Source organism: Manacus candei, unplaced genomic scaffold, assembly GCF_025592945.1.
Source record: "Manacus candei isolate 608988 ecotype Guabito, Panama unplaced genomic scaffold, ASM2559294v1 h1tg000037l, whole genome shotgun sequence".
Classification (NCBI taxonomy): domain Eukaryota; kingdom Metazoa; phylum Chordata; class Aves; order Passeriformes; family Pipridae; genus Manacus; species Manacus candei.
The window spans coordinates 826358-854115 of NW_026138085.1; the positions used below are offsets into that span (position 1 = coordinate 826358).

The 27758-nt window shown below is 46.0% G+C and overlaps 1 protein-coding gene across 3 annotated transcripts in view; it reads left to right on the plus strand.

Annotated features, from left to right (window-relative positions):
- The first annotated feature begins 1144 nt into the window (after nt 1–1144).
- CTNNA1 (catenin alpha 1) overlaps nt 1145–27758 on the plus strand; it is a 119714-nt gene continuing 93100 nt past the window's right edge. Inside the window, exons 1-6 of one of the 3 annotated variants that reach the window (XM_051793775.1) lie at nt 1145–1272; nt 8433–8546; nt 17501–17607; nt 19454–19649; nt 26283–26449; nt 27190–27309. In XM_051793775.1, coding sequence (XP_051649735.1) covers nt 17503–17607; nt 19454–19649; nt 26283–26449; nt 27190–27309 — 588 coding nt within the window. In that variant the 5' untranslated portion in view covers nt 1145–1272; nt 8433–8546; nt 17501–17502. The remainder of the gene's footprint in view (nt 1273–8432; nt 8547–17500; nt 17608–19453; nt 19650–26282; nt 26450–27189; nt 27310–27758) is intronic. The other 2 variants (XM_051793776.1, XM_051793777.1) reach the window with 2 other exon arrangements.

A 27758-nucleotide genomic window follows, 5' to 3' on the forward strand; every position in this document is an offset into this window, starting at 1 on the left:
AATCCCACTGAACCAGTACCTGGAGGAAAGTCCTGCCCATGGTCTGGTCACCTGTGCTGTGCCACTGACCTGGGGCCAGCCCCCGAGGCTCAATTAGTGCCTTGAATGAACGTGGGACCTTGAATGAACCTTCCTGGGAGGTTACTCAGTCTCCCTATTTTTTGCTTAATAACAAAGGATGGAGTGAGTAGTTTCGGGTGTCTCAGGAGTGCTGGCAAATGAGTCACGAAATGTGTTAAATTTATTCAGTTGTCTTTACAATCCAGTATAAGTGTGAGTTCTGTAGAGAGAGTTGTATCAAACACCATCTCAAAACACACCACAGAAAGTCCCAGAGTAATTTGTTGTAGGGTAAAAACAATCGCTCTCTCACAAGAGGCTCACTGAGACTTTTCAAAGAAAACTTTGAAACAAATTAGGGCATAAAAAGACAAGTTTCTCCCGCTGCAGACCTGCTTCTGCGAGCCAAGGTCAGGTTCCCAAAACCGCCCCCTCTTCTGAGAGGGGCTCTGCTAGCCCCACTTGCATCCCTGGGGTTTCCTCTCACCTGCAATCTTATTATTAGAGACATTTGCATGAAGACAAGGCTTTTCCTAAAAGCAGCAGCTCCTCACGAAGGTTTCAGGTTTCCAAAACAAAACAATTCACAAACACAAGAGGAATCCAGCTACAACTTTTTCTCCATCTCCTTCAAATCACAGCATCTGGGACCTTCGGTGCCCTGCACCTTCTCAGGAGGACAAAGCCAGGTTTTGATCGCAAATTTGTTGATTTTGCCTCAAAAGTGGCGGCCTGAGAGCCTGGGCTGGGGGGGGCCGGGTCCGGTGGAGGGTGTGAGGGGAGGCTGTGCCTCGGCCCGAGCAGTGAGGGAGGGCTCCGGCCCGGGGGGCTGCTCAGGGGTCCCGCACGGGGGTGAGGGGGTTCCTGAGGGTCCTGCCCGGGGACGAGGGCGTTCCAGAGGGTCCTGGCCGGAGGTGAGGGGGTTCCTGACGGTCCTGCCCGGAGGTGAGGGGGTCCCGCACGGGGACGAGGAGCCCCCGCCTGCCCCGCCACCCTCACCTGCGGGCGGGCGGTGCCGGAGGGCGCGGGGGCGGCGCGGCGGGCGGTGCCGGGAAGAGCGGCCGGGCCGGGGCGGGGAGGCGCCGGAAGAGCCCATTTCCTCGCGGGACGGGACAAAGCGGCGGGGCCGGGGACGGGCCCGGAGCGGAGCCAGGGCGGCGGCGACCACCCCACCCCATCCCATCCCATCGCACTGCACCCTCCTGCGCCGCGGTAAAGTTCGCGGGGCCGCGCGGCGCGGCCCCTCCGCGCCCCGCTCTCGCACTTGGAAACTTTTGGGCGGCGGGGCGGGCCCGGCCCTGTGGCCGCGGCGCCGCGGGAGGGACGCGGGGGGGAGGCGGGAGCGGCGCGGGAGAAGGAGGGGAGCTGAGGGGAGAGGAGCGGAGCGGGCCGCGCCGGCCGTGGGGCTGAGCCGGGCCCGGGCTGGGCCGCGCGGGGAGGCCGCGCCGGGCGGGGCGGCGGGGCCGGGGGAGCCCGGCCGGGGTGGGGGAGACCCGCCGGGTTTGGGGTCGCCGGGGGCCGTCTCCCGGGTAGAGGCGGCGGCCGGGCCGGCTCCCGGGGAAGTTTCGGGGCGGCGGGCGGGGCCGAGGCCCCTCCCCGCGCGGCCGCTCCCGGGCTGCGGGCCGGGCCCGCCGGGAGCCCCCGGAGCCCCGCTCGCCTCTCGGGGCCCGGTTCCCCCGGGCGGAGCAGCCCAGCCGGGAGCTCTCCCTCCCTCCGTCCCGGCCGTGCGGCTGTGCCCGCACGGGAGCGCCGGGAACACGCCTCGCTCGGCCCCGCCACGTTTCCTGACACCCCCTCCACCCGCTCCTGTGCCGCAGGGCGGGCGCTCCTCCTTCCCCGACGGAAAGTTTCGTGGTACTTCTCACAGACAAAAAGTAGGAAGAGCGTACGAGCTCCCGGGTTATGTGTGACCCCTGTGCCTGCTGCCGTGGGGTTCCTGGACAGTGAGGGGCACCCGGCCTTAATTCATTGCTAGTGCCAATTCAAAACACGTGAAATCTTCCAGGCTGAAAGTTTGCAGGAAAACGTGCGTCCCAAGTTACGTTTAATGAAGAATTGGGTGTGATCGAGGCAGATTTCCCTGCCTGCCCTTGGCCCGGCAGCCCTGCCCGGGAGCTGGCGGGTGTCTGCTGGCGAGGGCCATCGATCGCTCCCTCCCCGCTCCCCACGAGCCTCCATGGCCGCGTCCTCACCCCGGCTTTGGAGCTCTGGCTCCGGGCGTGGCTGGGTTGTCTGTATTGAACTGCTCTGCCCGCCCCCCCCGCCCCTTGTTTGTCTTTTGTTTTTTGAGATGGGACTTGTGCAGAAGGTGTTCTGGGTGCTTGAGTTACTGGTTTCCTGCGTTTTTCCCGCACTGGGATTGGGGAGGTGGGAGAGGCTACACCGGGCTTCCAGTGCTTTCAAACCGGCTAAAGGCTGGGGCGTTGTTTTTTTCCGTTCCCAGGTTGGTTTGGGGGCAGGCTTGTGTGTAAATGGAGGTGAAAGCCCAGCTCGCTTTACAGGACGTGCAGTTTTCGGTCTGTCTCGGGGCTCTAAGGCCATGTTAAGTGTTTACTTATTTCTCCCTGCTGAATCGAAACTTTTTGTTTAAAAGGACATATTTTGATGTTGAGTCACTGTGTTTTATTTACAGAGAAACAGTTTTTAAAATATCAAGGAAATGTTTCTTTGACTTTCATCAGCAGAAACAGACAAAAGGTTTATTAATAAGGCTTTGTTTTTGGAAAGGCTTTGCCCTAACCTTTTCCATGACAAACAACGTGCCTTCATTCTGTAGGGTTTTTTTTCAGTCAGCTCTAATAATAGGCCTCTGCATCGGAGATTAAAAGTTTACACAAGGTGGCAGGGGGGAGCGCAGCGGGAAGAGATTAGAAATCCTGTGTTCAAACCGATGGTTTAAAATACAAATGTAAATACTTACCTCGCAATAAATTTTTAAGCTTTGTGAAACATCAGCACTTCTGTGCTGACGTGTGTAAAGGCAGACATTAATGTGCAGCTTCTTCACGGGACTTCTGTTGGTCTGATAAAGTTAACTGAGAGATGTAATAGAAAAGTAATTTGTGTTTTTTCAGGAGCATGAATATCTTCCTTCTGCAGCTGTAAGATCGAGAAACTGATCATGCAAAGGAATCCACATTAGTAGAAATGTTTATGAATTGAAAATACATTTTAGTGGGACTTCAACCCTGCCTTAAAATTATGTCTTCTGTTACTATTTGATTTCTAAATGATCTTTCTTATGCAGCAAACAGAAATATTTAGTGGCCAAACCAGCCTGCTCATCATAGGTGGACAGTGGGGCTGGTCTGCAGCAAGGACCTATGTGGCCATGATGTTTCTGTTCAAGGACTTGCTGTGTTTCTGAGGTTTTTGTCTTTGCTGGACACTAAAGGGAACGTGATGATTAAAAGAGGACTAAGTACTGTTTTATTAGGACAGTGCAATATGAAATGGTCATTCAACATGATCATGTATCAGACTGGTTTAGGTTGGAGGGGACCTTAAAGTCCATCTCATTCCACCCCCTGCCATGGGCAGGGACACCTTCCACTAGCCCAGGTTGCTCCAAGCCCCGTCCAACCTGGCCTTGGACACTTCCAGGGACAAGACTTCCTATTATTGTGCCTTAACTGGACAACACTCCCAATTCTTGTGCTACAGAACTGTAATGCATATAACCTTGAGGAATTGGATCCTTTACTGCTCTGGGAATTCACCCTAATTTAGTTTTATAGCTAATCTGGAATAGCTCCATTCAGTGAGTTTATAGCTCATGCGTTGGTTAAACAGTGTTGCAGCTTTAGAGAAAGTGCAGATGTTTGATAATTACTACTTTTAACTCCATACTATTTTAAACCAGTGAATGAGACTTAAAATAGAGCCTACCACAAAATTGCATGCCAGCACCCTCACTGGATGAGCTCCTCTGAAGAGACAAGCACTGAGAGTGACCTGCTGTGCCACAAAGCAGAACTGGGTGCAAATGGATTTGCTGAGGTGAAGGAGTTGCAGGAGGAATGCAGTCACTGCAACTCGAGTTGGGATCATTCTCCTGGAAAAATTGAGACTCCTTATCTGCCAGTCAGGGTGAGAATGGGTGTAACTCTGATTTCTGGTGTGCAGAGGATTAGGCCAGACTCTTCTGTTGGCAAATATGTTACTTAGATATGATTCATAATTCCTCATGACTGATGGATTTAAAGAGCCAGCTACCTTTTCTCTCAATATGATTACACAGTTTTGTTTGTTAATCCCAGATGTACTAGGGAAACATCTGCTAGTCCTTTGATATGTGTTTATAAATATCTCTGGAGTAACCTTTTTTTCCCTGTGCTTTGTGAAGTGATAGAAATTATTAAATACACACATCTAAACTAATGCAGTTGGCAAAGGGAAGTTCACTCCCAGTCTATTGACGTGCCCTCCTGTTACAAGATTTCTAATTTACAAGACAGCTTCTTGATTAATCATTTAGACTCCTGAGAGCTTCTTCTGGAAGACTTTAAGTTCAGGCACCTCTCCCCATGTCCTGGGCTGCATCTGAAAGTGTGACCAGCAGGTTGAGGGAGGGGATTCTGCTCTGCTCTGGTGAGACCTCACCTGCTGTGCTGCCTCCAGCTCTGGGGCCCCAATATACAAAGGATATGGAGCTTCTGGAGTGAGTCCAGAGGATGCCATGGAGATACTCCAAGAGCTGGAGCCCCACTGCTCTGGAGACGCTGATAGAGCTGAAGTTGTTCAGCCTGGAGGAGTCTCCAGTGGGACCTTAGAGCTCCTTCCAGTGCCAAAGGGGCTCCAAGAGAGCTGGAGAGGGACTTTGTCCAAAGACTTGGAGTGCCAGTACAAGGCTTCAAACTGCCAGAGGGCAGGGAGAGATGGGATATTGGAGAGAAGTTGTTCCCTATGAGGGTGGGGAGGCCCTGGCACAGGTTGCCCAGAGAAGCTGTGGCTGCCCCTGGATCCCTGGAAGTGTCCAAGGCCAGGTTGGACGGGGCTTGGAGCAACCTGGGCTAGTGGAAGGTGTCCCTGCCCATGGCAGGGTTTTGGAATGAGGTGGATTTTAAGGTCCCTTCCAACTGAAGCCATTCTGTGATTCTATGGATGGAAAAAGCAAACATGAGGCCAGGTGTAGCTAAAGGGAAAACCATTACCAAGGCAGAGAGTGGAACAGGGATGATGAAACCAAGCTGAATGCCAGGCAGTTCCCCTGCAGATCTGTTTTAGTACGTGGAATGACACAAGGAGGGAGGAGTGTTGATGCATGTTACAGTCCAAGAGAGAATGAAACTCCTGTACTGTTTCCAAGGCAGTGAGGGGGTTGAGAGCAGAGCAGCCAGGAAGCTGGCAGCAGTGTGGCAGGTAGGATTGCACTGGGGATAATATGAGACAAAACTTCAGCTCATGGTGTGCTTTTCTTCCCCAAACAACACCCAGTTCTCAGCTATCTGTGCCCTGTTATGGAATGGTTTCTCAGGTGGCTGTATATGCTGATGGTTTTATATGTGGAGCTGATGTTGGGGAGCAAATGAGATGTTCGTGTAAATTCGGGTAGAAGAGGCTGTAAACCCATTAGTGCACCCTGTTCTGGACTGAAACTAATGAGCTTGTGGAGCTGCTGAGGATCAGGAGAAGAAAAAAATTACTGTTTTATCTGGAGGTTAAATGATGGAAGGGAGGGAGAAGTGTAGACCAGACACTTCTGGCATTGCTGTTGTTCAGCAGAAGGTCAAGAGGTCATTTAGGTAAATACTAAATTTGCTGCTTTTCACTGAAGTCAAGAAGAGCTAATGCTCCCAGGATCACGTGTGGTGGTTTGTGCTCCCTCTTCCACTGCCTTTCCCACTCCCCCAGGGGTTCAGAGTTTTCGTTCACTGCTTTATCCTGGGCACTTGTAGAGGTGATATCTATGCATATCTAAGGCTCTAAGAGGGAGATTATTCTTCCCATGTCTTTTTCTGGATGATACAACCTCAGCCCAGAAGATCCACTTAAATAAATGGGCTGCACAAGGGCTGCACTAGCAATGTAGCTTTACACTGCCACAAAGGTCAGTTTAATTTTTCATGTAAACAGGGCTGAGCTGTGTGCCTATAAAATGGTGTTTAACCTGTGTAACACCGAGCAGGTCAGAATTCATCTCCGCAAAGTGCTCTTGAGATCTTCAGCTGAAGCCATAGGTGGGTAAATGTTGTTTTTAATTGACTAGAATATTGAATTCAGACCCAGTGCTGTTGAACAGCAGAGGACAGAACTGTGGTATGCTCAGAAGCAAGAAGGTGAAAGTGGGTGTGAGCACAACTAATCAAGATGTACAAGCTGCCTGTTCTTTACCCTCTTTCTTGCAAGTATGTCCTTGTAATATATACTTGTAATACTAATTTCTTTTAGAGTGACTTAGAGACCTAATGAGTGTCATTGCTCGATGTTGGAGAGTTGCTCATGGTCTTGGATAATTCATGATGGGCTGTGGACATGTATGCATGTGACACATCTGGTATAAACTTCACTTACAATTTACCATACAGTTCATTCCAACCAGTACCTGATGTCCAGGTGTTTTGGAGTCTAAACAACCCGACACTTAAATTATTTATTCATTTAAAGACAGAGAAGTTGAACAATGAACTGTAAGTGGTGTGCAGGGGGTTTGATGTGATCTGATTGCCCTAGGTTGAGAGGTCCATGCAGCCTTTTGTCCTGTCCTTACCCATGTCATGATGTTTTGGTTATCCTGGTCCCATCAACTGTTTTTCAGTCTAGCCCTTGTCTGAGGCCCTAAATTACAAGCCCTTCACCTGACCTTGGCCCAGCTGTCATCAACAGCAGGAGGAGGGAGTAAGGCGGGAGCTCTGCGGGTTGTTCCCGTTCCCTTGTCACTCTGTTGAGCGGTATCCTCTGGCTCCTTTGATGCCTTTGGGGAGTGATGGATGCTCTTGGATGGTGTCTGGTGTTGTGCTCTTGTTCTCTGGTCATAACTATTGACCCCTGCCACTTTACTGACTCCCACATTCATTTATCTTCCCTTCCCCATATCCTCCCCCACCTTTTTCTTGGGTGGTGGCAGTGTATAAAGCCATCCCTGAAAGGGAAACCAACAGGCAAGCAGTCAAACAAGCAGTAAAACCCTGAGAGAAGGGCAGACAAGTAGCATTGCTTCCCTGAGGTTCTCTGCCGAGCTCCAGCAGTGTAGGAGCTTCCTGAGGCAGGAGTTGGCGCCCGGGCTGAGCTCTGTTCCACAGATGTGCCCAGGGCTGGCAGGAGCCCACGTGGCTGCGGGCACTGCCCGGCCTGGCTGCCAGTGCAGACCAGCTCTGTCACTGTGTTCAGTTCAATCCCTGTGTCTGAAATTTAGAAGCCTTGTGAGCCCAATGACTTCATACAAACTATAAGTAAAATGTAAGATGCAAAATATTTTTTGAGTGAGTGAAAAGCAAGAATCTGGTTCGGCTCTGAGGGGCTCTGGAGTGGTTTAAATTTCGGTACAAAGTATTGGCTTTGTAGTTACTGCCACTTCCAGTGTTTGGAAGATGTATTTAATTACAAACCACTGCTGTTGGAAACACATTTCTTAAGTAACATTAAACAGTGCATCCTGAAAGCAGAGATGTGGGTAAGGCTTTTTGGACAGCCTGTGTTTGTTACTTTGTGGCACTTCTACTGCCAGTGGAGTCCTCAATCACAGCTCTCTTATTTTGTATGGGTACAGAGAGGAGTGCAGTATGACTGTGTGAGTGGTTTTTTCCCCCTCTCTTAGCTGGATTTGGAAGAAAAAATAATGACATAAAATGCAGTAAGAGTAGGAAAAAAAAAAGCTGGAAGGTTTATTTGTAGCAAAACAGAATAATGCAGATGCGTTGTGCAGGGTTCAAAGCTTATAACCTCAAGGAGAGAAGTTAATTTCTGGTTTTTATGCATCAGTACTTTAGCATCAGGTGTTCTAAGCTGGTTTACTTAGTTTACAAAATTGGTTAAGACAATTTGAATATAATTATTTGATTAACAGAATATTACTGTGGGCCTAGGGAGAAGTCAGTGGTTCTCAGTAAAAGATGCAGTGTTCAGCAGAACCAGAGGCAAAGTGCTGGTGGAAAGCCAATGGAACAGGATTTCTTGGCTCATCTGGTTTTTGTTCTGTAGCTTTGTCATGTTTCCTGTTCCTGGGGGTGAGAGAAGGGGTGGAGAGAGAAAAATGTGTCTTTAATCAGATGTAAGTTGGTTTCCACTTAGTAAATAGCTGTATTACTACCTTAAAATCTCTTTTTCCTGTAAGACCATTCAAACAGTGACTCCTTCCTCCCAAACCTTCTGGTTCCTTCCTGTTGCTTTTGTGGAATGTGGGTGGGACAGTGATATTCTTTTCTTTATTTTAGCAGAAGCTGCTTTAATTGGTCATCCATATGCGAAGGCAGTGACTCCAAAGGATTCCTGTCCAGGCAGATCATTGTTAGCTCTGACTCTCCTGCACCACGGTGCACCCTTAGCAGGTTTGTACTTGACAGGAGGTGGTTGTGGCTGTGCAGGTAACTCTGGGAAGCATCCAAAAATTCATGGCACCGCTGTGTTTTCATTAGTACCTGCTTTGCTCTTCTGGAGAAGCTGCAAAGTTCTCACCAGTCAGTGCTCGCTGTGCTCTGCAGCCTGGCTGGCACTTTGTGGGGAGAGGAGATGGTGTGTTAGAGCCTCCTGCCTTACCTACTCTCCTGGATAGCTGCAGTATTTAAAGATGCTTAACTCATCCAAACCACACTCGTGCATTCCATTCATGTTCACTCCTTCTTCCTGGGGTTTGTTTTTGTGAATCCCTCCCCTTCTCTGCAAGTTGAGAGTTGTCTGGGGGCGTGTGGGGATGCTGCAATTCTTCCTGTGAAAGTAATTCATTGTTTGGAGCTGGGAGGTGGTGCTGAGGGTTACCCTGAACATAAAGTGAAATTCTCGGCCTTGTCACCTGTGGGGTTTGTTACTTTTTTTTTTTTTTTTTTAGATAATTGCTTTGTAATTTTTATCTAAGACTGACAGAGTGTTCCTGAATCAAAGTGAAGGACCAAGAAAGGACTCTTAAAGGACTTCTCCTAGGAAACTTAGAAAACGTTTTACTTTGAAGAGTCCTCACACTCCTTTGCTCTAGTAGCTTTTGCAAATGGAGAAAACTTTTTCCATTCTTAAAACATCACGAGTTTTTGTTATGTAGCCTTTAGTTGCTGCTATGCTGAGCATACAAGTGAGAAAGAGTATGGTATTTAGTCTCTGTTAATACAAGACTGTCCATTTGCTCCATGTTTAAGCAGATTGTCTCATCAAACCTCTAATTACAGGGAGTCTCATTTTTTTTCAAAACATGCATGTCAGTATTTGTGTACTTCTGACTGTTTTAAATTGCTAATGAAGGTCTAGATTTCCAAGATGTGGTCAGCTAAAAGCACTGAAGGGTATTGCATAACAACATATCAATTTAGGAATGAAAGTACAGTTTCAGTGGGGTCAGATTCTGGTTATTTCTGATTCTTTAGCATAAACAGCACTTTTTATTGCAAGTTGAGTGCTGAAGAAGATCAGAACAAAAATTCCCAGGTTTTCTTTTCCCTTTATTGCCAGCCATCAGTGGGTTTCTGCAAGCTAAGCAAGAATCAGTTTTGCTGCACTGGCAAATTCTTGTGCCAATTGATAAAGTAGACTAATTTATAACAACCTTTTTCTTATTTAAGGAATATTTGTGGCAAAAATTAACTTGTTAAAAGGTTGCCCCTTCTTGGATTCATTGCAAATGTGAGGTTGGTAATTGGAACCTGTGCTGGCATAGTTTGGGGTTTGAAGAGCTGTGCTCTGTAGCCACAGCCTAGTTATTATATCTGCACTGACTGTGTATCCCTAGGGTCTGAAACGTGTGCTGTGGTTCAGAGAGTGCCAGTAAGCTGTTCTTCCATTCTTTCTCAATGATTTTAGGGAAGCTTCACACAGTTTTCCACCTCAGGAGTGGGAGAGACACTGAGGGCTCTCAGTAGTTGAATTCAAGGGGTCCAGCCCTGCCTGGGCTGTAACATCCTCTCTACAGGCTGAGTCCCCTCACTGTGTTTGAAAGTATGAACCTATAGTTTGAGCCTACAGCTAAATGTGAGAGATGTGGCTGTGTGAGGGCTGGCTTTGGGAGCTGGAAGTTGCCATTGCTGCAGGGGTAAGTTCATGACAGATGTTGCTGTTTGCTTAAAATGCAGGTGTGTTGCCCTTCTGCATGGCCAGAGCCATGACCTGACCCACAGAACAGCTAAAATACAGCACTTACAAATCTAGTGGTTACTTGTTCTGGTTTTGGAAGCTTGCTTTCAGGGTGGTAGTAGCACAGATCTTCAGCAAAAAATGGCAAAACCATCGTGAGGGCACACTGAGTGGTTTATTGTTAACAGCAATAGCTTGCTGCTCATGACACATCTTTTCTTTTTCCCAAATACGAAGTTTTGTAGCTAGAATATTAAAATTAATCTTGGTTATATAGGAGATCCTCTTTCTTAGAAAAAGCATGTGTGTCTTCTCAAGCAGTCTTGATACTCTGTCAGTCTTTGTGGAATTGGAACGCTGCGTGTCCTTTGGAATCTGGAAACTGTGCAGAAATGAATTGGGTGCTTGTTGGGATATACTGGGATATCCATCTGGACAGTTACATGGGTATAAGCCTGAGTTTGGTTCCTGCATTCTTTTAGGATGACATCCATGAACTGGAGCCTTAGTGTGACATAAATAAGTCACTAATTGCTCGTGCCTGCTGTGATGTATCTTGCCATGCACCTCCTTTCTAACTCCTTTGAGACAAAACAATGCTGGCAAAAAGGAAATGATCAGAGCTTAACTCTTACATAGCTGAAGGCAAGAGGCTGCTGTTAGCACTGGCTAAGAAAACATCATATTTGTGGTTGTGGAATCACTGTTGTGGTCCCAGGAACACTGCAGAGTGTGCCTTCATCCCCTCAGTGACAGCTAGACTGAAATGGAGGCGTGAAAACCTGTTGTTGCAGAGTGTGTTCCTGATTTTGATGGCAAATGAGTCGCTCAAGATCCCCAGCACTGTGACAGTTTGGAAGCTGCTGGGAGATGGCACACAGTGCTTTGGGGGTTGTGTTGCATCTCAGTCTGGTGATGTGCCCCATCCCCACTCCTGTGTGACGCGGCGTGGGGTGGGGTGGGGTGGCTGTGCTGCCAGAAGGGGAAGGTGAGGGGCTCTGTGGCTCTGCTGGCAAGGCAGTGGGCAGGAGATAACACCCATGTGGGAGAGGAAAGAGTTCTAAATGCCATGGATTTTTGTGGGGATGCTGGATTAGGTTACATCTCTTTACTCAGTAACAAGGTCTAAAGATTTGCTAAACCAGCTGAGAAGGGGAGAAGCGTTTGTTTCTCACTGGTTCTGTAAGGCTGTCTGATGAGCTGTTTCAGATGCCTCTCTGTGGGCCTTCTCCACAAGAGCAGCAGAGAAAAACATATGAGAAACAGATTATGAGAGCTAGAACTAGAATGGCACTGGTGAGAAACAGGCTTGTCTGAGCCCAAACATTGTCTTTTCTCTTAGTTGGTTACTGCAGTTGGGATAGAAAAGGTGTAGCAAGGTTGAATATACTTGAGTGGCAGAAAATGCTTTGATAATAAAAGAACATAGTCATTGATTTCTACAGAAGTTTGTTCTCTTCAGTGGTTTCCCATATATTTTTCCATGTTTCATATAGATGCCAAGCTTGAAAGTTTAGTAAAATCATTATATTCAGTGAAAACCAGGAATTTGGGATGGGAGGTGGTCTTACCTCAACACCAAGTTGGGACATGGCCAATGTATCTACTCAGACCTGAGAATTTGAAGGCACTCCTGAGTTCAATAATACAGACACAGCCAATACATCTCACCTTTACCACCAAGATCTGAGTCTCGTGAGACAGGTTCAACTCAAACTTGCCCCGTAAATATAAATAAAAGCTTTGCCACAACATGCAGCATCTGAGTTAGTGTTAATATTTCTGAGTGTGAAATTCTAACAGTAAGGATTTCTAGGGAGGTGATACCTGCATGGCATTTAGGGTGGGGGAGAAGATTTGGTAGCTGAGCAGATGAAATTTAAGGTTGAAGGCATTGTTAGAAGAGGATGACTCCCTGTTTTTAGTTGTGTATACTTGATGTTAAATAAAACCAGCTTAAATAAAATCTGCTTAATCCTCTTTGAAGAGCATCACATATACCAAACATCCTTGACTAGCAGTCATTTGGCTGCCAAGGGGAGTGTTGCTTTATTTCTAGAATATGGCAGACAAATCAATTTGGAGACTGTGAAGGGAAAGAATGAAACTTTTTATTTTCTGGATACTCCTAGTTATATGAAAAACAATTTTGAACTGTCAGTGGGGCATGATGAAACCCCTGTGTGTGAGCTGGATTTAGTATGAAGTGTGCCTTAACCTTTTGTAAATCAGAACTGTTCAGAAGGTTTGCCTTAATGGTATGTGTTAGATACCCACTTCCTGAAGATCTTTGTCTCTTGTCTGCTGCCTTCAACAGGGATAAAGGATCCCTGCTGGTTATCAGGTGGGTTGGGTATTTGGATGACAAGCCTTGGGAACAGGGAAGCTGGTTTATTTTCTGTCTGGAAGAGGAAGCTGGGTCAGTGTTGTGAATCCCACCATGTTCCATCATCATGACTTGGGTGATAGAATAAGGGATTTTCTCATTATGTGGTACAGAAAGACAGTCTAGCAGCATGGTAGAAAACCAGATTATCATTCAAAATGACTGTGATATGGCAAATAAAAAAGCTGCAAAATAATGCAGTCAAATACCTATTACTGTACCTGGGCCCATCAGCTGCACAGGATGGGGACTAGGAGGATGTCCCCCAAATGGAGAATGTCCCCCCAGGTATAAAATGTTCTTGTCCCATGTTCTTTTGTTGGGCATTGTGGATAGCATAATGCTGGAATTCAGCATGTGGTCTGTTGTGCCTGGCCCAGGTTAGCTCCTGCTGTGCCAGTCAGGCCATTGCTTGAATACTGGCTTCTCTGAGAAAAACCAGGAGGCACCAATGAGTGCAGTTAAAAGCTTTTAGAAAGCAACCTGTCAGGAGAGTTAAAACATGAAGCCTGACAGCAGATAGCCTGTTAAAGACCCTTCAGGTAGCACAAGGTGGTGAGACTGATGCACAGGAGATGAGCAGTTATATTTTTTGCTGCATAACCCAAAGAGATTTGCTCTGTCCAGGGATGGGTTCCTGCAGGGTCTCTTGGTGCAGGGCAGGTGGAATGTACTTGCTCAGAAGTGCCTGAGATACAGCCAGTGCTGCCTTCAGGTGTGTGTGGGAGTGCAACCTGGGAAAACAGGACCACGAGCACTAGGCCTGTCTGTGATTTGTTGGGGTGCAGAGCTCACTGTTGGAATTGTGCTCCTTTGTGGGCTTTTTGGAAAGCCTTGGGTGCCTTCAGAACAATTCTGCAAAGAAGCTGCAGAGCTGCATTCCTCTGCTTGCCAAAGTCTAGAAATCATTTGCATGCCAGTATCGTGGAAATAGGTATCTGAAGTTATTCTTAAAGCCTTGAATTACCAGTTTTTGAAAACACTCTGACCTTTAGTTGTGGCTTTTGGAAGGAGCACTGTGTGCATATCTTGGTGTGTTCCCTGCAGGCCAGCTCCTGTAGTGGGGTACAAAGTGCAGCCCCAGCAGTTCAGCCATCCCTCTGCTCAGGGGTGTGCCCTCACTTCTATGAGCAGGGCTGGGAACTGCCCTGGAGGCTCTTCAGAACCAGAACTCCTTTCTGTTCCGCTGCAGTCTCACCTCCTCCTTCAGGACCGGAAAGGAAATTTTTATAGTTCCCATCTTACTCTGAGCGTGCAGTGGCTCACAGGTGTGTGCCAATGGGGGTGTCTGTTTGGAAAAGGAGCAGTACAATGGCAGTAGTGGTTGCTTGAAGCAGAATGGAGACCTGTTCCTGATCTTTAGCTGTTGAGGCCTTGAGTGTTTGTAGAAAGCAGGGCAAGTTGTCCAGGGATGGCTCTGCTCCCACAGCTGCTCATTGGCTGGAGCAGTAGCTCCAAGAGTGGCTTCTTTAAACAACTGCTCTTCCCCTGTCCTCGTGTCCTTGCAAGTGCACTAAACCCCAGTAAGATGTTGCATTACTGTTGAACAACCATTGTGACCAATGTAATAACCCAAAGGTTTGCAGTTAATGTGCTGCATGGTGAGCATGGTTTAAGGTTGGGGCTTTACATGTCTGAGCATTAGGTGTGTGGGGAGGACATTCCCACTGCCTGCAGAAGCTCTGATTGATGTTCACTTTTCAGTGGCACCTGGTTCAACTTGGCTGTGGCATCCAGCTTTGCCCTGTGTTCCCACTTTGGAGGCTTTGCCAACAGTGCCAGGTGACATCTCCATCGCTGGTTGGGCTCACAGCAGTGTCTGTGTGGCACGGTGGGCCAGATGGGGATCTCAGCCCACCCTGCAAAAATGGATTTCTTTCCCTTTAGCCAAATCAGTTCTTCCCCATCTGGTTAATCGCTCAGACGTGGGGAAAGCTGTGCCAGGACGGAGGGGGTGTGATGTGTGAACGGGAATGAGTTCCTGGAGGGGTGTGGGAGGATGAACGTTGGTCTTTAAGCAGCTTTTCTACTGCTTATGAAACCACAGGCTGGGCGACCACAACTCCTTGTGCACTGGTGATGTTCTGTATGTTCCCGCACTGAGATTCAGCGTCGCTCACTCTTCTGCCTTGTCCTTGAAATTCCTGCTCTGAGCACGTGTGCTGCTGTGTGTCCTGGGTATGGCAGGGCTGGGGCACAGACAACCTGTTTCTTTGCCAGGGGGCTGCCCCCTGGCCTGCCTGGGTCCCTCTTCCAGGGGACATCCTCTCCCGGTAGATGTTACAGTGACTGTGGTCCTTGTGAGGGTTATGGTGGCTCTCCAGGAGCTAAAGATGGAGCACTCTGCTACAATATCCTCTGACAGGGTTTGCTGTTACCAGATTTGAACTCAATGAGGGGAGAGCTCCAGCAGTCACAGGGAAAAGGCAAGTTTTCAGAGCACTGGAGCATCCTCGTGGCGAGATCGCAGCCTTTTATCCCCTTTGTCCTTTTATCCCCTAAACCTACCTCACCCATGTGTAGGTAACCTGTAGCCTGCTCCTGTATTCTCCACAAGTATTTAATTGAATAAACCTATTTATTGCAATGCACAAATGATATCCAAGCCATTGCTGCCAAGCAGTCTTTGGTATCAAGCTATGCTTTTTAAATAAATTTCAATAACATTGCTACTAAGTGGTTTTATAGACCATTACTTCTGGCCAATTCATGAACTATTATACTAACGTATTTTCAGATGAATTGCCTTTATTATTCTACTAATACAATTAATGTATTGGTTACCTTGTCCTGCACTTTGTTTCTGTGAGAGGCATAACATCATTAACTGTATAGAAACAGCCTTTACCTAGAAACCTGCTGGGCTTCCCAGAGCCCTGGGTGTGTTTCTCAGAAACCATAAAGGCTTTCAGTGTATATTTTCTTGTCTGCTTACGTAGGAAACATTCATGCTGATCTAATTGGAAGGGAATAAACCAGCGAAATTCCTTGTGGAGAATGGGATGTTACCTGGAGGTGAAGGGCACTTCACAGTGTGCTCTGTGCCAGTGTCTGGGCTGTGGAATGACCCTATGGATTCGTGAAATGAAAAGAGGGTGATCAGGAGAGAAGGTTAATTAGTGAGTTCGAAGGGCTTAGTGGTCAGTGTCAGAGGCTGGGCCAGGACAGGAGGTGGCCACCCTTCACATTCCTGCAGTCAGCTCCCCGGGGCTCTGGAGCTGCAGCCTGGAATGTGCCGTGGGAGCTGGGAGCCCTCACCTGCACCCCTGAGCTTTTTCAGTTAAAGCCATCAGAAAGGTTTCACATATGCCAGCATTGATTGGGCTCTTCCCAGTCTCTCTCTTTTTTAAGCTTTCAGCTTTTAAAGTTTTCTTTCTGCCAGCAGTGTGGGCACCTGGAGCGTGGGCGGAGCGGAAAGCTGAGTGCACTGGGTGAATGTTCCTGCCTGGCCCTGCTGAAGCTGCTCCTCAGGCTGGCAGCTTGCCAGGGCAGAGCCGTGAGGGCAGTGGTGGTGTGAGTCCTTGATGCCCTGTGGTGCCCGTGGTGTGAGGAGCTGTGTGCTGGCTGGGGCTCAGCCTGCCAGGGAGGAGTGCCCCGCACCTTTACCCTGCCCTGGGGCAGCAGCAGCCCCCCTGTGCCGCTCCTGCACTGCTGACTGACTGTTGGGATAGAGCACTTGGTTATTGGTACGTGTTGTAAACATGGTTGGTTACCAAAATTAGTGCCTTGCCTCCTGCTTCTTAAAAATAATGGCACGTTGTGCTCGTCTGGCAGCTTTGGGGACATCTGGTGCTGTCAGAGCAACGTGACTGCTGAGATGCTGTGCAGGCAATGCCCTGTCCAGAGAAAGATTTTAAAATATCAACTAATAAGCTTTAAAATGACTTCAACAGTAGGTATTTAGGAAAAGGGGTAGAAGGGACTTGGGGAATGTATTTCTCTTCCTGACTTTTTGAAAAATAAAAACTTACAAATGTGGATTTAGTCTTACGATGGATTTTGAGGGCAGTGCAAAGCAGGAAGAGGTAGAATCTGTTCTGTCTGAAGTGATATGAATTGGTTTTATGGATCTGTAAATACTTTAAATCCATTTTTTACTGCAGTTATGGTTCAATTTATTCTTTTGTTGTGCTGTACAGCATCACAGTGTTAATCCAGTGATCCCTTGTAGTTCATTATTTTTAGTTTTATTTTTTTTAGACTACTGGTTTCAACAGCAAAGCTATTTTAGTAGTTTCACTCAACTTTTTCCATAATCATGTTTGCTGTTCCATTGGGATGTTGATATAAAACTGTAATGGGAAGGAACGGCTCTGTGACAGCTTTGAGCAGATCTCTTCATGCAAATCTGCTTTTCTCTCCTATGTAAATGTTATGGGGAAGTGTAATAGATATGTAAGCTGTTAAGTATGAACCAGCTGGATTTTCTGGCTTTGTAAGGCTTATATTCACTGCTTTACCTTTGTACTCCCAAAAGGTGAATTGGGCAAAGGGGGAGGCTGGGTGGGTTGAGTTCAACCTGGCTCCTGATGAGTAGCCCAGACATTGCCCATCTTGTCATGGCTCTGATAAAATAGTGTGGCTTCTCAATAGGTTTTTGTGTGGCTTTATTTGGTTTTGGCTTTATTTTCTAACCAAAATGTCCAGCTAATGTCTGTATATTGTCATAACAAGCAATTTTTTACGTTACTATCAATCGAACCAAAACTGTTTCTGGAGATGGTATAACCTTTACTTGCACTAAATGGATGTTTTGTGTTTAATAATCTCCATTTAATTCAAAGATACGTTCCAACAGCATTAACAATAAAAACTTCTCTTCATGCAACTCTTTTCTTCTAGAAATGACTGCTGTCACTGCAGCCAATGTGAACTTCAAATGGGACCCCAAAAGCCTGGAGATAAGAACACTGGCGGTTGAAAGGCTGCTTGAGCCTCTTGTTACACAGGTGGGGAAAAAAAGGGGACAAAATAAACCTTCATAAAGATGTTTTGATGTATTATTTCAATTAGGTAACTTGCAAAGCCTAAGTTCCAAGAGTAAAAATGCTAAAAAATTAAAGATGGAAAGACATTTACAAGTAGTTTCTTGGTTCAGTGTTATTGTAAGCGTTACTGGGCAGGGGTGTGGTAAGACTGTGCTGCTTCAGCACTGGATAAGACACAGTATTTCAATTAGAAGTGCAGAACTGCATGTTAGTAACTAATGTTCCATGCCTACGGTTTGTCCTGGCTTTGTGAGTAAGAGCTGCTTTCTCCATGGTGTACATGTGCCTGTGAAGTGCACTGAACAGTACAGGAAGGGTGGAATAAGACTTGTAAATGTGAGCTGTGGCACTGGGCATTTTGAAGATTCGTGGAAGAGGCTTTCCAGGAGGTTTGGAAGAGTAGGTACACTGGAGACAGTTCACTCATCTCTTCTAACATTGTTTTCCTGGAATATGAGATGTCTAAAATGACAGTACAAACTAGACATAATTCCTGCGAAGCACAGACTGGAACGATCATGTTTTATTTCCAGTATTAATATCCCTTTAGTCATCAAACTGCTGTTCCCCTAGATCCTCAGATGGGCAGTTCTGCTGTAAAGCTTTTTAGCTGAAGTTACTGATGGAGCCTTTCCTTAAGAGAAGTTGTCTTAATTTGGCAAACTTAACTGAGCAAACTAGTTCATAGGACCTTTCTGTCCAAGTTCAGTATCTGAACTTATTCTTTAAGGAAAACAGGCTGTACTGGCAATCCCAAATTTTCTGAATGATGTGACTGGCAAAATACAGAGAGGGAAATGGAGCAAATTGTTGTGTTGCAGCTTCTTTATTTGTAGGACATGATGAACTGAGACTACCCAGTACAAATGCTCCCTATTAACCAACACGATATTCCCAGCTGATGGCTTTCCCTCTCTGAATCAGCCCACTGAGAAGATGGATTCAGCTCTGAGGACCTTTATGTCAGAAGTCCTCAGGCTTTCCAGAGTAGTAATTTTTTTAGTGTTATTTAACATCCCATTGAAGTAGCTTTGTGTGCATTTTCCTAGGCTTTCCAAAAAGGAGAGGAGGGGAAAAAAAAAAGCAAATAGAGAAGTGTGTGTGGATTTTGTGACATGTCTGTGTTTGATAGAAGGGGATGGATCCTGGTCCTGAACTAAGAGTGTCTGGTGATCATCTGGCTGCTGGTGATGGCCCTGATCCCAGCAGGGTTTCAGTCTAAAACATATAATTGGAGATATTTGTTGATTGCAGGAGGATTGTGAGAGTTCAGTTTGGGTTCTGTTAAGGAAGTGATGAGCTCTTAGGGGCTCCTCTGCTCTGCATTCAACCCATTGTCTGTAGTACTGTTTTGGACTGCAAAGACACTGTTTCTAGATTTCTATAGATCCAGATTTCAACCTTGTTTGGGGTCTCTTATGACTGGAGAGTTATCCCAGACTAATTATCCCCACCTTGGTTTCCTTTATGTGGTGCCAAAGAGCTCTTGCCTGTAACTGAGATTGCAGTTTATCAAAAATACAAATAGATCTCCATTCTAAAATCAACTTTTCAGATCTGCTGCTGATAAGAAAAAACTTTAAGCTGTTTAGCTGCAATTATAATGCTCATCTAAAGAATCAAGAAGCATGGTCATGTTTAAACAGATGTGGAAAACACTTGCTAGGTTAACTGTTGGAGCTGGCAATATGCAGGTATTGTCAATGCACTGTCTAGAAAAAAATACATGTGGCATTACTGTCAAATTGATAAACACCTCATTTATTTCTTGTTTTGGTTTTTTTTTCCCTTCCACCTGTGCCTTTAGGTAACAACACTGGTTAACACTAGCAACAAGGGCCCCTCTAATAAAAAGCGAGGACGTTCTAAAAAGGCCCATGTTTTGGCTGCTTCAGTTGAACAAGCAACAGAGAATTTCCTGGAGAAAGGAGACAAAATTGCAAAAGAGAGCCAGTTCCTCAAGGAGGAGCTGGTGGCGGCGGTGGAAGATGTTCGCAAGCAAGGTAAGAGCTGTGTGTCTGGCTTGGCAAACTGTGGCTCTTCAGAGTAAGTTCCTTTTGCTGTTATTTCCCATTGCTTTGTTTCTGACACTGCACCTCTTCACTTGTGTGGATTCTCAACTTGCCTGCCTGGCATCCTTGAGCAGTAATATGAACTGGATAGATCTGGAAGTTGGATGTCCCAAGTTGAGATTAAGAGGAGAAGCAGAAGGGCTGATTCTTTGAAGAACATTTAAAAACTCAGTTTAGGCTTAAAAGTAAACCCACCCACCCCAAATTTTATGGAACTACATCTCAAATGTCAATAACTTCTTCAATATTTCAATGCATACAGACCAGCATTGTAGGAGGAAGAGCCAAGTGTTGACTTGACAGAGATGTGTATCTTGAATATGCAAAATGTAAACAGCAACAAACAGAATGTGAAGACCTTGGTTAAATATTCCAGGCTTCCTCCCCCACATCTAGTGTTGACTTTTATAATTTTCTTTTTTACTTTCTTGGAGAAGACTTCCAAGAAAAGCCTGTGGAGCTGACTTACTCTAAAATATGCACTAGTAAATATTGTTGCTCATAAATCATTTATCATTCTTCCAGTCATGAGTCTTTTCTATGCTTCAGTGAAACCCAGTCAACTGGTATTAATGGTGACGACTGCTCCTGCGAAAAAGGGAAAGCTCATTAGCATTAATTACTTGTTTGTAACTGAAGTTGCAGAGTGGTGAAATATTAGTTAGAAATGGTTATAAGTTCTGGATGATCCTGGCTGACAGACCAAAGAAAGATCAAGGTAAGAAGGCTGCAAAATAAGAGGCTAATTGAGTTGGCTTAATTTAACAACAACAAGCAGGGAAAGAGACCCCTTTGACTCAAAGCTTTAATTCCTGGTGCTTGCAGCTCAGAGTTGAGTCAGAGCTCCTCTGGGAGTGCCTCCAAGTGACTCTGTGATATCGGTGAGCAAGGGAGCTGTGCTCAGCCCTGGGGACTGAGAAGTTCCCTGAGCTGGATTTATAGTTGTGTATTGCAGTGAGAAGCTGGTAGGAAGGAGAGACTGATAGAAAAACCTTCTGGATGGCCCTTTCACTTGTTTCTTGGCCTCTCCTTGGTTTTGAGACTACATGTGGGCTTGGTGCCAAAGCCTCCCTGCTCCGTTGGCCTCTGACAGGAGGTGAAGCGCACGGCTGAGAGCAGCTGGAGTGAAAGAACTTCCCACCTTCATGTCACTGCACTTCCTCCTCCCTTTTTGCTGTTTGCAGCTTGCATGGGGTCTGGTGCACAGAGAGAGTGGCTGTGCCTGTTTCCTGGGGCTGGGTGTGTGCTCAGACTTGAGGCAGTCCCTGGATACAAGTGGTGCCCCCATCATTTGTGAGGAGCAGGGGTCAGAGCTGTGCCCTGTCACGGTGCCAGTGTTTGGCCAGGTTTAGCAGGGCAGCTCTTGGTGAAGAAATGAAAATCAAACCAGCCTTTGAGGAAATTAGAAGCAAGAGGTAAAAACTGAGAGACAGCAGAGGGGGAAGGGTTTTGCCAGCAGTGCCTGGGAGGATTGCAGTTCTCAGCAGTGCTAATAACAGCTGGGAGGTACAGCCTCCCAACATACGTGTTTATACACATTCCATGCACTCATGAAGCACTCCCAGTATTGTGGTAGACCAGTTGGAATCGATGAACTGGAGAAACAAGGGAAGTGTGATACGAAGCCTGTCTGTGTGCTTAGCAAGTCTTCCTTGTGTTGGTGTCTTTATCTGCCTTTTGCAACGGGGGCAGGAGTGGAGAGGAGGATCTGGGTGTTGTGGTCAGCAGCAGGGTGATCAGGAGCTGTGTCTGAGAGCAGCAGTGGGATTACAAATATAGAGCACAATTTATCTTCAGCAGGGGACAGGAAAATAGAATTAATAATGCCTCTATTTAGAGTAGGGGGAGGTTTAGTTACCATAATAAAAAAAGATGAATGAGTGTAGACAGGGATTATGAAGATGATTAGAACAATAGATAACTTGTCTCATCAGAGAAAATTAAAAAAATTTTTTTAGCCTAGCGAGAAGAAGATTGAGAGAGTACATGATTTTAGTGAGCACGCTTGTTCATAAAATCCCATTTGCTGGGGGTAAAAAAGAAGTGAAAAGAGCTATTTGGAATGAATAATAGCATGGCTACATACTAAATCAATGTAAGTGGATCTTCAAAGTCTTCCTGTTTTTTACAATAGAAGGATAAATTACAACTTGCTTTAAATATTAAAAAAATTAATGAAATCTACAGTAAAATTCCTGGCCCTTTAAAGATTTGGACTTTTAGTGTTTTATAAAGCAGTGGAACTTTTTAAGATTTTGAGCAGAATGGTGGAGGCAAAGAATCAAAGTGTTTTTCAGAATAGATCCTGCTGGAGTTGGTGCCGGGAAAACATTTGATGTGGATGCCTCGGATTTCAGCATCCTTGCAGTGTTTGTTACAGTCATTTCTGCCATTGAGGGTTTGCTGGGTAACAGAGGGGGCAATATTGGTCTTGCCCAGCCTTAGTCCTTCCACTGTGAACTCTCTGTGGGGTTCTACCTTCTCATGAACCATGAAGTCTTGGAGTGTTCAGCTCTGTTCTGCTAGTGCTGTTAGGAGGTGTTTTGGAACAGAACCAGTTCCTTACCCAGGTGCTTGGTACTGAGACAGGTTCCAAACTGGGATTAAGTATGACATTTCTTTTGGGTCAGACTGAGACTATTCCAGATTTCCTGGAGTACTGATGGCCATAGTTCACTGTCTCTGTGTATGTGCATGTGAGCGTGGGGAATTAGCTGTGCTCTGGCAACTCAACATAACAGACCAAAAATTAAAGCTTAAAATTAAAAAGCTTAAGCCTGTGTGTGGGGCTTGAGGTAAGAGAATGGATGAATGGTCTTGTGAATCCTGTGGGCTTTGATCATGTTTCAGGTTGCAAATGCAGGGGAATGAGCTGACTGATTCAGTGTGGTCTCTTTCTGCCTTGTGTTTCTAAGTGAAGGATTTTTCAAAACTGAACAGTGAGACCAATTATGAAAGGGGAGAACAAGTTTTCAACTGTACTTCGTGCAGGGTGCATGGCTTAAGGACTTTCAAGGAACAGAAGGAGGTCAGTTGTGGAACACAAACACTGAATTATTCTTGAAAAACTCAACTTGAAAATTCTGTTGTGACCAGTTAGCTTAATTTCTTGGAAAGGTACGGGGAGTTCAGTTGTTTCCCTCTAAGAACAATGCTTTAGGAGTGTGCACTTGGATTAGAGGTAATCCTTCAGCCAAGGACTTAGGGTCTTTGAAAAGCTGTAACCTAAGGGAGCTCAGAGATGGCTCTTGGAAAACAGTAGGAATGTTGTAGGCAGCATATAGATTTAATTGAAGACAAGATTAAGGAACTAACAGAAGTTTTTATTGCCATAGTGTCAACTCCTGTGTTGATGTGGGGCCTTGTCCTTTATAGCAGAAAGCCAAGGCAGCCTGTTGTGGCAGGGTGTTGAAGGTGGCATTAGTGGTGAGATGGGACTTCAGTATCTAGAGTAGTAGAGACTTGAAACTCTGATTTCCTGTTTGCCTTCGTTTAGCAGGGAGTGGCAACCTCTAGGGAACTGGGGGGGTGCTCTGGGCAGGTGGGGGAACGGCCTGGTGGCACTTGTGCTGCTGGCAAAGCAGCCTGGGGATGGGCTTTGGGCTGGGAGGTGCTGAAGGGTACGAGGTGATGTGTGGGCACGAGTTTCCAGCTTGGAAGAAGAGCATCAGTCAGTGCCTGTGTGTCCTGGTCCTGCTGCCTTGCCTGTCCCTCTGCCCTCCCCTCCCGTGTTGGTGGGAGCAGCTCTGTGCGTGGTCACTGTGTACCACTGCAAGGAGCACTAATAGTGCTGTCTGAAAGTGCTGTCAGACCCTTGGGCATGGGGGGAAGGCAACTAGACAATGGTAATTGTCTTTTGATGGACTAAAATCTTACTATTTCTGAAATGGGCTTTGTTCCATTAGATTTAATTGAGTTCTTAGTGCTTTTTTGACAAAATCATAGGGCAGTTACTGTTACCCCTTTTTTTCTCAACTCTGTTTCATTTTCTTTCCCTTCTAATACCTAGTGAAAATGCAAGGTTATATTGGAAAAGCAGATTACTCATGTAAGAATTTGTACCAGCTTTATAATCTGAGTCTCGTAGTTGGACTCTTCAGCATGTGTTACTTTTAACTCTTCTTTATCTGCTCCCCAGTTTGTGTTACCTCTTGTTCAAATTTGAAAATGGGAAGATTATGCTGGATCCCCTTTGAACTGCTAATGCACACACACAGTGCAGTAACTGCATATTTAGGCCAGGGCAGAGTACCCTGTTACCATTTGAATCCAGCTAAAATAACTACCCCATGTTGCTTTTCCTTTATAAAAAGTCTGAAAGCCAACTTTCTTTAATTGGCAGAAATATATATATATATGCAACAACTTTAAATATAATCTTCCTTTAATTCTGGGAAGCCGGTTATCTTTTGACACCCTGACAAGCTGTTTGAAACTCACTAAATCTTTTAAAGTCTCCTGTTAAAATAAAAAGGAATAACATTTTATTTCAGGACTGGCTTGAAAGGTTGCAATTTAAGAGATGGGTAGAGGATAATTTTAATCGTTAGCAATTTTTGAGATTCAAGTGAAGCAAGTGGCCACCTCTCTCTAAATTTTTTTTTAAATAGAAAATAAATGAAAACAACATTATTTTAGAAGTTGAAAATGTGGGAATTTTACATGTAAGTAAATAAAGGGGGAAATATTTTTAGTCAATTTTTGGTTATGGCATATCATAGAATGGCCTGGATTGGAAGGGACCTTAAAGACCATCCAGTTCCACCCCCTGCCATGGGCAGGGACACCTTCCACTAGCCCAGGTTGCTCCAAGCCCTGTCCAACCTGGCCTTGGACGCTTCCAGGGATCCAGGGGCAGCCACAGCTTCTCTGGGCAACCTGTGCCAGGGCCTCACCACCCTCACAGGGAAGAATTTCTTCCCAGTGTCCAATCCAAACCCATTGAAGCCATTCCCTCTTGTCCTGTTACATCATGTTCTTGTAAATAGATATCCTTAAATCCCAAGATTGTTAATAGATTTCATACTTGCAGTGGTGACATTTATTTTATTATTAGCTTTTTCTAGAAGGAATAAGGAAAGGTTCATGTCAGCTATGCAGGGGTTTTGTAATCTTCTGACTAGTTGCAGTTTTCAGCATTGATGATACATTCTTTCATCCATCTGGAAATCTGGGTTTCTTATCCCTTGTTAAAGTAAAAAGTCGTGTTCCCCAAAGTTGGGTAAGGGGTAGCTTTGGGTTGATACTCAGAGCTGACCTGTGCTTGGACAGAAGATCTTTTTTTTTTTTTCCTCTCTCACAGTACTGAAGTGGCATATTTTTTTATCTTAAAATGTTATGTGCCACTCTTGGTTGTATTATTTAAGATGATGGAAGGGTGTTACATAGGAGGGAACATTTGAACAAAATTGAGTATCTCGATGTGGTTGCTTGGACAGACTGGCAGCTGTGCTGGGGCTGAATTTAGCTATGAAGGTGTGGAGTGCCTGGGTGCTAGAAACTCTCTGTGGGGATGGTTAACCCCCAGACTCTCCAGCTGTTGGTATTTTTGAGTAGTTAAAAATAAGTTGTTAAAATAAACAGAAGCATCCCAGGACTGCATCATCTAGAGATTTCGGTGTGGACCTTGCCCAGCCCTGGTTGGGAGTGGGCTCCATGGGACTTGCTGTCAGCTGTCACTTGTCAAGCACTGTTGGAGGTTTTTTCTTCTCATCTGAGACAGGCTTTTTGTTTTGGCTTTTGGCCATGTGGACACTTTTTCATACAGGTTTGGGAAGCCTCTGGCACAGCAGTTATAACAGTTCATCTCCTTTCTGGTCATCTGCTGCTGCCTGCGCATCTCTGACCTTGAGGACCTACGTTTTCTGTACCAAGTCCTAACTGTTCTCCCAGCAGTTTCTGAGATGCAAAGAGATCCAAGAATAATAATTGGATTCCAAAGCTTCCTGCTGTGTAGGAACTGTGGTACTGGAAGCTGCTTGAAAAAGCAGGGGAGAAATCCAAAATTTACTCCTCTGACTATATGCAGACATTACTTTTATGCTTTCCAAATGCCTTCTGGAGGAATTGCTCTAGCTGGGTAAAGTGGCCTTTGCTTTTCATAGTTAACCAATGGCATTGTTACCATCTGAAACCCAAATTCTTTCCTCCTGCACCAGATGCAGACCCACAGGCTATGAAATGCTGAAGCATTTTACGAAGCAGTGCCTGACTTTGAATTCAAACCAGGGCATATCCAGCCAGGTCATCGCTCCGAGTTGTTTACAGTCCCAGGAGCTGTGGCAGCTCGCTGTGTGTTTACAGTGCTTTCTGCTGCTTTCTGCTTAACTCCTTTTGCTCAAGCTTTGAAAGCATTGTAGCTTGTGAAATAATTGCAGCCCTACGAAGGCATGCTGAATTTGCCTCTCCAGAGGATTCTGGCATGTTAAAACATCTACAAATGGAAATAAGGACTAAAGTGCCATTTCCCAACCTTTCCTCCTTGCCAAACCCCTCTGCCAGAATCCTGGCAGCCCCTTGGGAAGTGCTGTGTGGTGTTAAAGCCACCCCTGTCCCCCTGTGCAGGTGACCTGATGAAGAGTGCCTCGGGGGAGTTTGCGGACGACCCCTGCTCGTCGGTGAAGCGCGGGAACATGGTGCGCGCGGCGCGGGCCCTGCTCTCCGCCGTCACCCGCCTGCTCATCCTGGCCGACATGGCAGACGTCTACAAGCTGCTTGTCCAGCTCAAAGTGGTAAGAGTGGTTCTTGGCCGTACCAGGAGTGCCCTGCCAGGAGTCTGTGTCACACACGTGCTGACCCTGCGGGGTGTGTGTGCTGGCGGTGCCTTGCTTCTGGAGCAGGGAGGGGTTTGGGGTTTTTCCTCCCAGCACAATGTGTGTAGTGGACGCCTGTCGCTTGTTTTTACACTCATTGTCAGTAGCTATTGACTTTGAGTTGCACTTTGTTCTGAACTTTTAGTGTAGAAACTGAGGCTCTGTGGCTGTAGGTGATAGTTGGCCCTTTCATCTTAGCGAAATCATTTGGCTTTCATATAACTTGGGATGAGTGCTTTGGCTGACCAAGTAAAATGAGAGTGGAATATTTGAGTAAGGCTTTTCTTCCCTTGAGCAAGAGGGTGGTGGGTGGTTTGTGCAGAGTTTGAAATGAAATGAGATTGGATACTGGGCTTGCCTTTGCTCATGGGCTTTGAGGACTTTCTGTGTGCCCTTCAGTGGCTGCTGCCACAGCTCTGCCAGGGCCCTGGGCTCCTTCATGCTCTTTCAGGTATGTGTACTTGGCTGTCTGGTAGCTGGTGAGTATGAAGTAGTAGCTAACCCTTGTGTACTGTTAGCCTTTGAAGTGTCTCTCTCCAAAAAATAACAAGGGGCAAAGGAAGATTGCTTTCTCTGTCTGCCATGAAATACATTCTGAATTGCTTCCTGACCTGTGGACTGTATTGCTTGGAAAAATATGTGAATGTATTTTCTTTTAGGTGGAAGATGGTATCTTGAAACTGAGAAATGCTGGCACGGAGCAGGACTTGGGTATCCAATACAAAGCTCTCAAACCAGAAGTGGACAAGCTTAACATAATGGCAGCCAAAAGACAACAGGTATAGTGTGGCAGCTCTTTCTTCTGTATGTTATTTCTTCTTTTTCAAAATAAGGGAGCCTTGCTGCTCTTGGACAGTACTTTTTTCTTTTTTTTTTTTTTTAATTATATTTTTTTTATTATTTTTATTGCTGATTCTTTGTGTTGCTCTGCTATGTTTAGGAACTCTGAACTTCCTTGATAAGCAGGAAAAGTCTGCTTGGCTGCAGGGTGCTGCTTCTGACAGAATTCGTTCTTAGTAGCATTTGTTGATGTTTAATGCTTTAGTGCCTTAATGAAATGCTACTCCCCAAGACTTGCACTTCCCAGTTTGAAGCAGTGCAGGTGTGGATAAGGAAGGAGAAGTGATTTGTTTCCCAGTGCCTGGTGCACTCACCCCTAGACCACGTTGCTGTTGTGGTTCACACAGACAGACTGTGTCCATGTGCAGTGGGCAAAAGTCATGGCTGG